A 14,656-nucleotide genomic window follows, 5' to 3' on the forward strand; every position below is an offset into this window, starting at 1 on the left:
TTCACCTTTTTGCTAATGTAGTTGTAATGTAGTTCATATTCAGGTTCTTGTGAAACAGCTGCAAACATGGCATATCTCTAACTAAGGATCTGATTCTAAAGGAAACTGCAGGAATTGGACAGGTTACAGAAAATGGAGATGCAGGTGTTCTTTCAATGCCTGTTTGTTTTTCTGCATCCCTGTATGCATTCAGTGCAACTTTAGCTCTGTGATTTTCCATGAGCTGGGAGTGCTTTGTATTTGTGAGGTACAAATAGCCATTTACACAGAAGACACAGCTTTGCAAACAGAAACAAGACTTTTTAATGCTGGTTTTATTTTAGTACAGCTGAGGAGTCTTCTGAACTGCTCTGAGCAACAGCATTCCTTTGAGCTTCTCCTTAGGGAGGTGGCTAGTAAAAGAGTGGAACTTCACAGTACGTGTTTAATCCAAGGAGGGGTTGTGATGATGGGTTTAATGCTTATAGGTCAGTTTTCATTTGTAAATTACTTGGCATTCAAAAGTCATTATAATTAAAGCTAATTCAATCTAGCTGATTCTCACTCAGCTCAGAGGTTAGTGCATTTCCTCATCACCCAACATTGTTAATCTGGAGAGTAGGTCTGGTGTCATAATGCATTTGTCTAGAAAACCAGACATGCCTGGAAGGCATCACAGAAGTTGCTTGGGGAATCATTTGATGACCTTCTGAAAAATTAGGCTATTTAGAAGCAACGTGTGAGGGCTTTGAGGGCTTCCTACACTAGATGATTATATTATTTTCTGAATCAGCAAAGTTAAGGCAGAAGTAAAAATCCTAATTATTGATGTACTTGTGCGTTCAGTCATAACTTTTGACCTTAAGTTTTCAGGAAGACTTCACATATTGCAGATTAAGTCTTCAGCTGCAGTCAATTAAAAAAGTTTGCTAATTTACCTTTGATACGCCAGAATTACTTAAAAATATAAATAATTTAAGATATGAACTTCCTGAAAGATGAATCTTTGAAATGAATTTGCATCATCTGCTTAAATGGAGACGTTATCTGCATCTTAACTACTTGTCAAAGGTTAAACTGCAGGTCTTTCCTAGATAGAAAGCTGTTTAGATTTTTAGTAGTGGAAAATACAGATGCTTTTGGGGGCTGTGTGCTTAAATGTACATCTGCACAGACATGACTTGCAATGGTGATGTCTCAGTTAAAATCTTAACTTGCCACAATGAAAAGACAGTTTGCACGTCAACTGTTTCATCTTGTCATTGAGGGCTATAGAAGAAAGTACTGCTAGTTGCTCCTTGGTAGATTTTTATGTTCCATGAAAGCCAATTTTAGATACAAAACTGGGTTTTGGATATACCTGTAGATTTGAAGCATTCAACTGATGATTTTACATTTATTTGAAAAACTATCACTGCCACTACCAAATAACAAACGAGCAATGAAGAAACCTTCACCCAAAACATGAGAGATACTAGAATTAACCAAGTGTTGGAGATTCTTGTTATGAGGTTTGACAAAGTTGGTGCCTGCAATCTGGAATGGACAAACCCCTAGACTTCTAAGACCCCCAACAGAAACATAAATGTTATCTTTTCTGATCATCTGCACTACGATTGATTCAATCCACTACTTCATTTAGGTATTGTTTAATATGCAGTGTTTCAAAGAACAGAGAAGCAGTTCTTTCAGATTTCTTGTGGGATGACTTGCCCACAAGGGAAAGTTTTGGTTTAGTTCAGGCCCTCGTTAAACCTGATAGACATTGAAAAGTCAAGTTGAGGAATGCAGGGAGAGTACGTGAAAAAAAATGTTCATATTGAAACCAAGTTTTAATCAATTATTTTTGAACTTCTTGTTAATGTATGTATTTTTGTATCATTTCTTGTTGCTCTTCACTCAAATGCCATTAATACAAAAAAGTGAACTGCTTCTGTTGCTCAGGTATTCATGTTGATAGGCCCTTAACTGAGCTAGTTCCTCTCTCCAGTGTTGAGCAGTGGATACAGTATTTTCATTAAGGATACATTACTGAAGTGCAGGATGATCATATTTTGTAATTGTATGTTTTAGTCACCATGTATTCATTTCAGATCTTGCCATTTCTGCATGTTGAGTAGAAGTCTTCAGTGGACTGCATGCCATTACATATGTCTTTAAGTAGCAGGTTTTTGACCTTTTGAATTCTAAAGTAGTTAGAATTGCCTCTTTTTATTTGTTACTTTAGATTTCAATACTATTTATTTTGCCTCACTTGAGTCACCCTTTTAAGCAGTTGTTAAATCGCGATACTGCAGTATCTTTGAATGTTGAAGTATGAACTGGTATAGTGCTTTATGTTGTTTCTTGCATGTGTAGGGTGGCTTTATCAGATACATGCTTGCTATGTTTGAACTGGGAGATCTTCATGACACAGTTTTACCACTATCTTCAGTGTTTTGGAGGTACCACATATGGAAGTATGTGGTACCTGCCAAAGGCCAGATTGAGTGAAATTCACAAGAGAGTATTTCTGAAGATAACTTTGTAAACAGTGCTCAAGTTCCATGGTTCAAGTTCTCTGTAGCCCTACTACATGTTTACAATTGCTTTTTAAACTGCACGTGTATTCATTTGAAAGTGACTGGCTGAAACCATAACCATGGGCATTCTTCTGTTGGGTCTCTACTGCCAGTTGTAACATCTCATCCCAATAGCCTCCAAAATGTGTTAAAATTGTGGTTGTGTTCTTTTTTTAGTGCACACTAACTTGTTGGTTGAAAACTGTGCTTTAAAGTTGGTAGTCTAGTAGTGGCCTGGCTTCCATAGAAAAAATACTGAACAGAAGCTAACAAAGAAGTTGCTAAATACATTTAGGAATTTCAGTGGCTTCTTGATTAGTGAATGAATTTAAAATTGCATTCATCAGATGTTCTAGCAAAAAGCACGCTTCTGAAGTGTGTACATTTTTTTCAGTATTTTGTAACTTTCTTTTCACAGAAGGATGCTTAGATGTTTTTGAAGTCAAATTGGATAAACTTGAATGCTGCAGCATGTGAGTTTTGCAGATAGCAATGTAATTGCCAATATGGTTGTGTTTGATTATGTGGCCATCCAGGCAGCCAGTTAATGCTCTTTCCCATTGTTTGATGTTGTGGCACACACAAATTTGGTTTTTATTAAGCTGTTACAGTGCACCCTGCTACCTGAAGAACTTTGTTTAAACACAATTTTTTTTTTTATTACTTTGCCACTTTTTAAAAAACTGAATACCTGCACCAACATGAACTGTATTGGGAAATACGGTCTTAGGAAATTTCAAATATTTCTTTATATGTAAAGACTTTGATTTCAGCCCTCTAGGATGGCTGCAGTTCTTCGCATTATCCATGATGGGAAGTAAAACCATAAAAAGCTATAGTAAGTAGCTTGTTTTTAAAAAAAAGTAAAAATCCTTGTTAATTTTTCCAGGTTTGGATTTAAACTTGTTACTTATCTAATAATGAAAGATTGTTCTACGTAGAAATTGTTAGATTTTCTGCTGAAGAATCTTGGCATTCGGAACAAAGGCAACATTGTGTGCTAATTACCCTATTTTTAGAACATGATCACGGAGCTCAGGTCAGCAGCATAGACAAGCATACAGATGTAGTTAAGTCCTGATTTTAATTTGTAATTTGGTAGTACATCTCTTTCTTGGTATGGAGGCTCTTTTCTGCTGAAGGAGTAAACAGGCACTATCTAAAATGCAGTAAAAATACTACAGAGAGAGGAGTTCAGTATTTGTTGATTGAATCCTCATTTCCTGATAGAAAAATTAGTTCAGGGGAAGGCTTACAGTGGGGTTCTACATGAATGAAAACAAATCCTGAGGTTACTAATAGCTGAGTAATATTATTACTTATATATATGATCCCTTTACTTTGTTTTGCAGAATTTTACTTTTTTCCCATCAACTGGCATTCTCATACAAGTGTAGAGCACTTCTAAGTTGAAATGTGGAAAATGTGTTTTCATGCTGTAACATGTATATGTGTATTGTGCAGAGGCCTGCAAGGACTAATGAAATAGTTGCGTTGGCAAATGAAGTTGATGCCTTTACCTCAGGAGTTATTAGGGAGTGCAAAATAATACCACTTGAAGGGGAAAGAGCAGTTTCAATTGTGTTGTGTTACTTGGTTCAGCATCCTAATGTTTTTATCATGTGTATTTGTTCTCTACAGTCAGAATCTGGATTTTGCCACATTATCATAAGCCAGATGTATCAGTACAGTGTCACAGTAACTTCTAACTTGCCTAACCCTTTTCATGAGTTATAGAAGGTACTTGCCTGTGTCAGCCTGTCTCTTGACCCTGCTGATGCTCGTGTAACTGAAGGTCTAACACTGTACAAAGAAATGCTTTGAACAGTTTTTGACTTTACTGTCATTCGCACATTGATGGAAGGAAGGGGGTATAGGGTTATGCATAGCTGAGGAAGAACTACAATAATAAACTTTTCCAGCAAGGTTTACTTTCTCTGACTTGAAGATCATTCAGAAGAGAAACTGGCTGTTCCCTTTATGCAAGGAATGTATCTCTCACATGATGATATGAGTGCTTCCCATCTCGGATATTTAAGCTCATGTGCATAGCTAGAAGTTGTTCTGAGTGTGTTTCATGAAATGCCGCTTCTTGTCTGAATTTCTTGGGCTTTTCTGCTTTGTCAGGACACCTTACTTCAGCTTCTGCTAAGAATTCCTGTACATCTCCACGCCAGTTAGCATTTCTGCTGTTAACTCTGCATGTCTATGGTACATAGTGGATGAGTTTGTGCTAGCACAATAAGTTGTGTCAAAATGAAAGGATTTGAGTTACTGCAAGAGTCCAGTGTCACCTTCTTGTTACTGTATTGAGGCACCTGGGTTCCTTGCTTCCACTGACCTTTAGCTCCTTAGTCTCTTTATGCAGAACTTAGTAGCTTTTATATTAGTATTCTTTATTAGATCATACTCCTGTGTTCTGTGCTTATATTTGGGCAGACAGTTTTAATTATCTCTTCTAGATTTGCAAACTTAAATAAATTTTGTCAATTTTTGTTCCTACATTAACAGTTAAAAATATTTTGTTAACAGAATAACTTTGTGGCACTAATAAAGGAATTGTCTCTGGAGAGTTCAGTGGCTGATAGTCTTTCATTACACAGATGTGATATGTTGATGTTCCAGCACTGCACTACTCTGCTCATTTGATTGAGATTGATTTTCTTTTTTGGACCTTGAGCTTTCCTAAGAAGGCATATTTTTTCCTTGAGATGAATGATAACATGTTTATCTGTTTACCATGTTTATCTGCTGTGTTGATCATAGAAACATGGAATTGTTTAGGTTGAAAAAGGCCTCCCCTCTAAGATTGAGTCCAGCTGTTAACCCAGCCCTGCTGTGTTCACTGCTTAACCGTGTCCCCAAGTGCCACATCAACACATCTTTTGAGCACTCCCAGTGGTGGTGATTGCACCACTTCCCTAGACTGCTTGTTTCAATGCCTGACAACCTTTTCAGTGAAGAAAGTTTTCCTAATATCTCATCTAAACATGCCCCGGCATAACTTGAGGCCATTTCCTCTCATCCTGTTGCTTGTTAACCTGGGAGAAGAGACCACTCCCCACCCAGCTACAGCCTGCTTTTGGGTTGTAGCAGGGAGTGATAGGTCTCCCCTCAGGATAGTAATAGATACAATATCCCTTTGTTTCATGACCAGTTTTCATGCTAGTGTTAATGGATGCATGAATTTGATCTCACAGGTATAAAGGAAACACTCGGTCTTCTGCTTTATTCCCTTTTAAAATGACATTTTTAACCTGATGTATTATTCCATTGCTTCTTTTTGAAGAAGAGCTTAATTTTCTCCTAGTTACTATTGAACTGTATGATCTCTCTCATAATGACTTCCCTACCCCATGATTGCTACCATAGCTTCTACTAACAGTTTTGGAATGAGTGATGCATTTTTTGGGTTGTAGTCCCAAGACATTTGAAGTGTGAAACTCTATACCATGTACTGTGCACTTTTTAAACAGTCACTCAGTTCTCACAGAATTGTTTAGGTTGGAAAAGACTTTTAAGATCACTATGCAGAGCATCTGAGCTCTTTAAAGTTACAAACTTCTGTTAAAGATTTTGAGCAAAATACCCCAGACAATTGTTTTGGCCATGTGCAAAGGCTGTTTTCTAATTGATCTCTACAATATTTTAATTTTTGTTTCCTGTATTTATTGATGATGATGTAAGGAGAAATCTTACAAGTTAAGAATTTAAAGTCCTGGAATTCTAGGCAAGAACATCAGTTAGAAGTAACTTCTAGTGAATGTATTGCTCTTGAGTTTCCCAGTCTTTAGTGAGAGTTGAACTTGACTGGTATGATGTCATTTGTCTGGCACCTTTGGTTTCTGCACACAGTGCAAATAGTTTACCAGACTTAATCCTGATGATTTTTTTTAGTACAACTAGCTGTCCTCCTGTGTGAGCAATTTGTCTAGAGAAGGGGAAGAGGTGTTTCCTGAAAGGGGAGGGTATGAATTCTGTTTGTGGTGTGGTATGCTCAGAGCTGCTGAACAGCTGAGATGTGTTGTCAGCCTGCCAGCCCTGGGGCTTGTGCAAAAATGCCATTGTTTTGCTGGAGGAGCCGTGTCTCAGGAATGTCTTGCTGCCTCAGCTGACTTGTAGCTCACATCGATGTGACCTGCCTTCCTGAGGGCGAGCGGATGTCCTGGTAATCCAATAGTGGTGTGCTTACTTGGGACGTGTAAAGCTGATCTGAACAAGAAAAGGCTTCTCACCAAAGCCTGTGTCCTAGCTGTAACATGGCTGGTGCCTCTGTGCAAATTCAGGTTAGTTTCTGTGTGGATAAAAGAAAGATTAGGAAGCACTGAACACTTGGAGTTTGTATTTCTATCTTCACTTATGCAAAATCACTCAGTGAAGAAACAAAAAACCTTAAAAACTGGAAGCTCACTCATGACTTACTTGAGGATGAACACATGAACATTCTGCTTGTATCAAACTCCATTTCTTGAAAAGCATGACAGTTTAACAAGATTGTGTCCTTTAAGCCTATTGAAAATAGCAAATTGTCACACAGTTTTGATAAGTTTTAAATTTTAGGGGAATGTTGCTAATTTTTAGTAATTCTGGAGTATACACTCAAAACAGTGGGTAAGTAGTGCTGGATTAAGTCTTCCAACCTTTCGATTTTGATAAAGCTTTCTTGTGATGGCAGGCAGGCTTAAGGTACCTGTATGAAAGAGGTTTTAAATTTAAACCTATAGGAAACTTGCACTGTAGCTTGCTTTTCTGTACTTTTGCTTTCTTTTTGTAGCATGAACTTCCTACACATTCTCTTTCAAGCCCTGAAAAGATAACTGTTGCTTTTCTTCTGCATATTTTTACAATGAGCAGCAAAACATTGTAAGTAAAGCCAGTGGGTGCCTCTCTATTTGATGATAATGCAATCTACTGCATTCAAACAGTTAGTGGCTGTAGCTGTTCAAGTAAGAGGGTAATAAAATATTTTACTAAGATTTATATTTTTAAGGTTTTTTGAATGCTGGCTTTATACAGGGGTGTAGACTACCCTTTACCTGTGCTCATAAGCCTCTTCATGCAGTCAGGAGGCCTATATTCCAAGCAGTATCTTAGTCCAAAACAGTTACCTAGACACTGAGGCTTGAAGTAATACACCAGCTGTATCCAGGTTTGTTATAATCATGCATTGACAACTGGTGAACTGATATCTCCCTGGCACTAATTCAGGGAGTGATGCTAGTGGTTATGTTGCTCGCATGCCAAGGTGTAGCTGCTGTTTATGAAAGTAAATGCACCTATGAATGAACTGGGAAGGACAGCTGTGTCTTATGGAAAGTGGACTGATGGGAGTTCTATATTTAAATATTTATTGGTGGGGAGATCCTGCAAAATAAATACTGCAGCAATTTATTAGAATGCTGTTGATTGTGGTATGTAGTGTATTTGAAACTCTGAAGACTAGACCAGGACCTTGAGCTGGGCATTGCTCGGAGATAGTGGAGGTTGTTTGCTCTTAAGGAATGTGTTTTCTCAGTGCTTTTTTGCAGTGTTTTTGTTTCTGTTTGGGTTTTTTTTTAGCCAGTTGAGCTGTGTTTGCAGAGAAACTTATGGTTAAGTAAATGACAGTAAACAAAATGTGGTGCAGCTACATCTCTTCCATGCTAGTGGGTTGCACAGATTAGCCTAAATGTCTGCCAGCATAGTTTTCTTGGCAGTGCCTTGTAGTCTCCTTACTCAAGAACAGTTGTCTAGAGCTGGCAGATAATTGTCATGACAGACACTAGTATCTTCTCAGTTTGCAGAAGAACTCTTGCAACTGTGTACATTCTGATACTGAGTTGTGTAAAAAATGGAGGGAAGATTAAAGGATGGGACATGAAAAAGACTGCTGCAAGGAGAATAGGAAAAATTGGATGAGAGAGAGAGAAACGCACTAGAGGGAGGCTCTGAAGCTGTCAGCTGCTTGATACAGTCTATTTTAATTTCAAAAAAATCTTTGAAGAATGTTATTCAAACTCTTTGAGTAAACTGGGCCATAATTTACAACCATACAGTGCTTGCAGGGATTGTTTTAAGAGTCAGGAAGCAGAGGGTGATAACTGCCCATTGCAATGAGGAGAGAGAGGCACATGCTGGAGTCCCACAGGGTGCTGTAGCAAGATGAATGCCTTTAGCATGGTCAGAAATGATCTTGGAAAGAGGATGAACAGTGAAAGGATGGATGAAAGTTTGTGATGACAAGTAGTTGTTCAGAGCTGAAAACAAGGGCCCAGTGAGGAATTCAGTAACAGGAGACTGCTGGTGAAACTTCCTCTGCTACAGTTACATGGTGTACAAAAATCTTTAAACTGATCTCTGAGCTGAATATTGCAACTGAGAAACTTGAGTGATATCAGTTTACCTGCTGGTTCTGGGGAAAATGAGGACTAGTTTCTGAAATAAAAATTTGTTATGACATTGTCAAATATCTGCACTTCTGATCCAGTGTGTTTTTTCTGAACATAATTGAAAGCTATAAGTGTTTCTGGGAGAATTCTTACCATGTCATTGCTTTTTTCCAAGGTATTGGCTAATGGCCCTTGTTGGAGGTGGGATGGATGCTTCTTAAAAGTTCTTAGGCATCATTTGTTCATAGCCAGTCTTGTCTTAATTTGGGAAAAAATGTTTAAATGAACTGTGGAAGTTGGTCTCTTTCAGAAAACGTCTAATGTGTTTCAGCTGCTGTTTCATCTAGCTCATTGACTTGGAGAGACCACAGGGTCTGTGCTACCATTGGTCACATATTTGTTGAAAGAACTACCTCCTGTTTTATGGAAATTAAAGCGTTTTTTGATAGGGAGAACAGAGAAAGGAATTGCTGGTCTCTGCAAGGAACATCACTGTGTTAGATTTGCAGAGAAATGTATGGGAGTCAGGTGAGCTGTGCATCTATCTTGTGCTCTTTTGCACAGCAATACTATCAGTCTTCTTGAAATGGTCCTGCATTAAAAACAAGTTAAGAGGAAGTGTGTAAGGAAAAAGTAGTATATTTTTCATGGATGCAATATTGTGTACATCAAAAAAAATGCTAATCGTTACATTGCTCAAGTAAAAAAGGGACCTGTATGTGAGAGTTGTAATTGTAGTATGTTGTTTCTGTAGGTCTTCAGTGTATGCTATCTTTGAGAATGATATTCAAAGGAGAGTCTTTTGAATTTTTGTAGGGGATTGTTACATGGATAAAACTGAAATCACAAGACAAGCAAATGTGATCTGAATAAAATGAGTCAATATTGCTGTAATTCCTCTTACTGAATTGTTAGATGTTCTTTGGTTTATAGCAGTGCTGCCATCCTATTTATTAGCAAATACTGTATTATTTTTCTGAAATAGATGGCTTTGGTTCTCTAGTTTTTCTGCATATTAGGGAATTGAATCTTTTTTATTACATTCTAGATCTTTATTTGGCACTATGAAATTGTGGTCCTAAATGAGGAGGACATCAAATACCTTCTTTCCATGTAATTCTTGGGAAGTATTTATGACACCGGAAAAACTATATTTAGATTATATTTACATAAAATGTAGGAGTTTATTTCTGAAGATTCTAAGATGTTTCTTCAGACTGACTGTTAATATCCTGATCTTACTGGGATTGTGTTTTTGTGTTACACTTCGGACAGATCAAATGCAGTTTTCTCTTTTTCTGGAACACATCCATGCAGCACTTTGCTAAAATTCCCATTTGAATGTATTGTAGGGAGTTGAAATTCCTGAAGGAAATTTCAATTTGTTTAGCTTACTGGAGAGCAGGTAAAATGGAGACTCTAAAGCATTTGTTTCCTTGCTTTCTGGGCCAGCAAATTATTCCTGGTAGTTGGAGCCTCCTGAATTACTGGCAGTTGGTAATAACAGGAGTTATTACCAACTCCTTTTCTTGTGTTTTCTTGTGCATAGTGTTGTGTTAGACTTCAAGTTACCTAAAACATCTTTTTGGAGAATATACTCCCAAGTACTGTTTTGCTGGTAGAAAATGTTACTTGTTTTATAATATATTTGAGAACATAGGTTCTTGATGGTATGCAAGATTTGCAATAGTCTCAATATTAAATGCTTCTAGTTACTGTGTATGGAATATGTTTATGATTTCACTAAGATATTTAAGAAAATTGTGATCATTCTGAGCATGGGAATTAGTCATGTTAAATAATTTAGCCTGGCACCTGGCATCATTTTTTTTTGTGTGTGTGTAAAATGTTGCAATATTGTGGCTATTCTGAGGAATTACTTGGATTGGTTTTGTAAAGTTGGGATTAAAAGTGAAGCCACAAAAAGGCATCTTCATTCTCAAATTGTTTTAGCTGTAAATATGTTCTGTCTGCAATCACATGCTGGAAATGATTAAACAGTTCCCAGCGCCCTTTTTGCTTCAGTTTTTCTCAGGTTATATTCCAGTTTTATACTTAGGACTAATTTTCAGTCAGTGATATTAGAACAGTCCTACAATCCAAAACTTAACATGGCGTTTTGCTGGTATTTGGTACTTCAGTTTATGTGAGTGGATCTATAGGTTCTAAACCAGAATGAAGATTTTCAAAGTTTCTGTATGTTTTAAAGACTGACAGCTCAAAATGTGCAAGGGAGATGTGCCACACTTCAGACTATAATATATATTTATCATGTTTCATAAAGCTGACATGATTTTGTTTCTTTTAGTATTATGGCATGTGGCCATAGGGTTTATAACTGAAATCTAGTGCTTCTGTTCTTATGTGTTCTTTTTCTTTTTTTTCCCTAGTGTTTGAAATCTAGCAGAATGGCAGACGTAGACAAGTAAGTAAAATCTGTCAATGATTTTACTGCAGCTCTGAGTGTGTCCTGTGCTGTACTTGACATGGCTGGGCTCTCCAGATACTGGATAGGCAGGGTCTAGATACTGACCTTGAGCACTGTGACAAGACCTGAGGTTTATAGCATGTGGGAGAAAAGCTTATGTTGCTCATGATAAATGGATTTGTGATCTTAATTGTAAGTAAATAAGAAAGTGGAAGAAGGCATGAGTCAACTTCCTATGTTGGAATTCTGGAGGGTAAAACCAGATAATATTGCCGATTCCTATTGTTTCACTCCACATAGGGTTCTTTCTATACTTTGAGTGCTCCTATTTTGTGGCATTTGAAGTATAATGTAGGTGATCCTACCCACAGTTCTCAAGGCCTGCACATCTTAAGGAAGATATGTGGAGCAGAAGGAGGCTTTGACTGGTTGATAAGAGCAGGAGATAAAGGAGTTTTTTAAGAAAGAAACTTTGTTGTTCTGGAAAGTTGCTAATTCTGTAAACTGTTCTGGGATTGTCAAATGTGAAACTTCTGTGAGGACAAAATTGGTTTTGTTTGTCTATTAAGACTTGCTTGTCAAAGGTCAAAAGATGCAACAGTTTGTTCCTACCCACATAACCTCTAGTTTAAGCTCTTTAAATACCTTAGAGTATATTATAAAATTAACTACTTGATTCAATTAACTTCTTGTTATTGAATATTTCTAATAGCAAAGAACAGTCTGAACTTGATCAGCAGGATATGGAGGATGTTGAAGAAGTAGAAGAAGAAGAAACTGGTGAAGATGCCAACAGCAAAGGTAATGTTGAAAGCAAGAGTTTCTAAACATATGTGCTTTCTAGTTAGTGTGTTAAAAAGTTTTTACTGCAAAAAAAATAGGAGGTGGTAAAACAATTTCAGATGGACAATTGTGTTTAAGTTCTGAAGCAAGGACTTTTTCTTTCAAATTAAGTGATTTTTATTAATTGTTTGCAGTTACTCATTGTAGTCATGTTTAGTAGTCATGTTTTGTAGTCATACCAGGTTCAGGCAGTGCCAGCCCACCTGTATAATTGGAAAAGACAGGATTATTGTGGATATGTAACAGGATTATTTAAAAAATTCACACACGTGAAGTTTTGAGTATAAAAAAATTGTGTGTATATGTATCTCTTACTTTTGATTAGTTGCTAATAATTTGCTGCTGAATTGACAGTGAAGAGAACAAATCATGCTTGTTGTTACCACTCTTGAAATTAATAAATCCTTTTATTAATTCCCCCCTCAACAAATAACATAAGCACATATCAAAATACTAGTTTTGTCAGTGCTGAACAGTCTTACTCATGCTTTGTATTTGAAGTGTGGGGGCACAGATGGAATCTAAAGAGCAATTAGCCAAAAGAGAAATAACTAATAATCTCTGCAATAAAATTACTTGGACTGCTGATAGTGCCATGTTTCAAGTCTGCCTGAGCAGAATAACATTAAAAATGAACATTTTGCTCAAGATGTTATAGTTCTCTAATGTATTGAAAGAAGCGTTTTCAAAACTGGATGGCAAAATTTTGGGGAACACTCATTAGCTGAAGTAATTAAATGGCATACAGTAATTAAATGGTAAGTACTCCAGGTGTCCCACAGGAGCCTAGAGACGAAAAATGTGTATTTTGAGTGGTTTCCCAGCTATTTTAGGTGAGAATCAGAGGGGAAATTATACTCTAGAAATCCTGGACAGAAATCAGATTTTATAAATCAGAAACGTATTTTGGTATTAGGGAGACTTCACACAGTTTTAAACAGTTCTTCTGCATCTGTAATTCTTGCTTGTCTAATTTTCTTTATTTTATGCACAATTCTTTCTTTCAAGATTGGTCTAAGAGATGCACTTTGTGCTTACTTAATCTTCTTTTTTAATTCAGCTCGGCAGTTGACTGTGCAGATGATGCAAAATCCTCAGATTCTTGCAGCCCTTCAGGAAAGACTTGATGGTCTGGTAGGAACATCTGCAGGATATGTAGAAAGGTACAGCATTGGTTTAGTATGAGCAGAGTGTTAAAATGATTCTTTTGTTTTCTGAACAGTGTTGTCTATGGTTTATGGTCATAAACCACTGCGCTGCTCAGATAGCAGAAAAACTAATATAGTCTGTTCATAATGCCTCTCAGAATTGAAGAGTTTATTTGAAGTTTCATGAAGAATCCTAATATTTAGCATTTAGTGGCTGATGTTTTCCTCTGCAGTTACAGTATGGCACACTTCTTAGGATACTTTCCTGATCCTTGGAATCTCTTTTGTGGCTTTGCCTTGATCATGAAACATCAGTTATTTAAACTATGGTCAGATGCTTGGAGGCCTGGTGTCTCTAGCATAGTAATTTTATGCTTAGACTGTAAGCGTTAGCTGATACAGCAATGTTATTAGCACTACTTCATGTGGTTTTCTCAGTATCAAAACTTGCTATTAATTCTTGCCAAAATTTTCTGTAGTTGATCTGCTTTTGTGAGGCATGCAGTAATTGCTTTCCTTTTGCACATTTGTAGTACAGTGGCTCATTTAGCAAACCAGTTCTGGCTCACTTTGGGTCAGACAGCGTGTTTAAAGACGGTGCTATTAGCTGCTGCACTCAGTGAAACAAAGCAGCAAATTTTGAAGATTAAATTGCTAAGCAAATAATAACAACTGTCTTGAACTTTTTCATATAACCAAACAAATCAATGGTGAGACCTTTCTTAGTTGTACTCAATACTATGATTTTACTTTGTTACTTATTAATAATGTAGAACTTGTTTTTAGAAGGAAGATTTATTGCACAAATTTCTCTCATGATTTACCCAGGTGCTTGGAATACTCTGGTTCTAACTGTGGTTGAGCCTTAGTTTAAGAGCTTGTGCTAAGGATTTCAATGTCATTGGTGAAAGTGGTTGCAGCTTTGATTTAAACTTTCTAAAGCTTAAAACAGAGTGTAAAATGTGTTGTGGTACAAGTTGGTTAACTTGCAAGGAGTCTGGTTAAGGAGAGATCAATATGTGCTTAAAAATGCAGCGTTGGTAACAGTTCTGTCACTGAATTTTTCAGCTTGCCTAAAGTTGTTAAAAGACGTGTGAATGCTCTCAAGAATCTTCAAGTTCAGTGTGCACAGATAGAAGCAAAGTTCTATGAGGAAGTTCATGAGCTGGAAAGAAAGTATGCTGCTCTCTATCAGCCCTTATTTGACAAGGTATTTTAGTGCTACTCTGATTTGTACTTTAAAGCTTCCATCTAAAATACAGCAAGGGGTTATAAAAACCAGAACACTTACTCATGTTCCAAATGACTTTGGTCTCATATGTGCCCCTT

The 14,656-nt window shown here is 37.0% G+C and overlaps 1 protein-coding gene across 2 annotated transcripts in view; it reads left to right on the top strand.

Annotated features, from left to right (window-relative positions):
* Positions 1-14,656, top strand: part of NAP1L1 (nucleosome assembly protein 1 like 1) — a 28,738-nt gene that overhangs the window by 2,593 nt on the left and 11,489 nt on the right. For both annotated transcript variants that reach the window (XM_066549964.1, XM_066549963.1), the window contains exons 2-5: positions 11,299-11,333; positions 12,049-12,137; positions 13,240-13,342; positions 14,396-14,537. In XM_066549964.1, the coding sequence (XP_066406061.1) occupies positions 11,317-11,333; positions 12,049-12,137; positions 13,240-13,342; positions 14,396-14,537 (351 nt within the window). In that variant the 5' untranslated portion in view covers positions 11,299-11,316. The remainder of the gene's footprint in view (positions 1-11,298; positions 11,334-12,048; positions 12,138-13,239; positions 13,343-14,395; positions 14,538-14,656) is intronic.

This window comes from Molothrus aeneus, chromosome 5 (assembly GCF_037042795.1).
Source record: "Molothrus aeneus isolate 106 chromosome 5, BPBGC_Maene_1.0, whole genome shotgun sequence".
NCBI lineage: Eukaryota > Metazoa > Chordata > Aves > Passeriformes > Icteridae > Molothrus > Molothrus aeneus.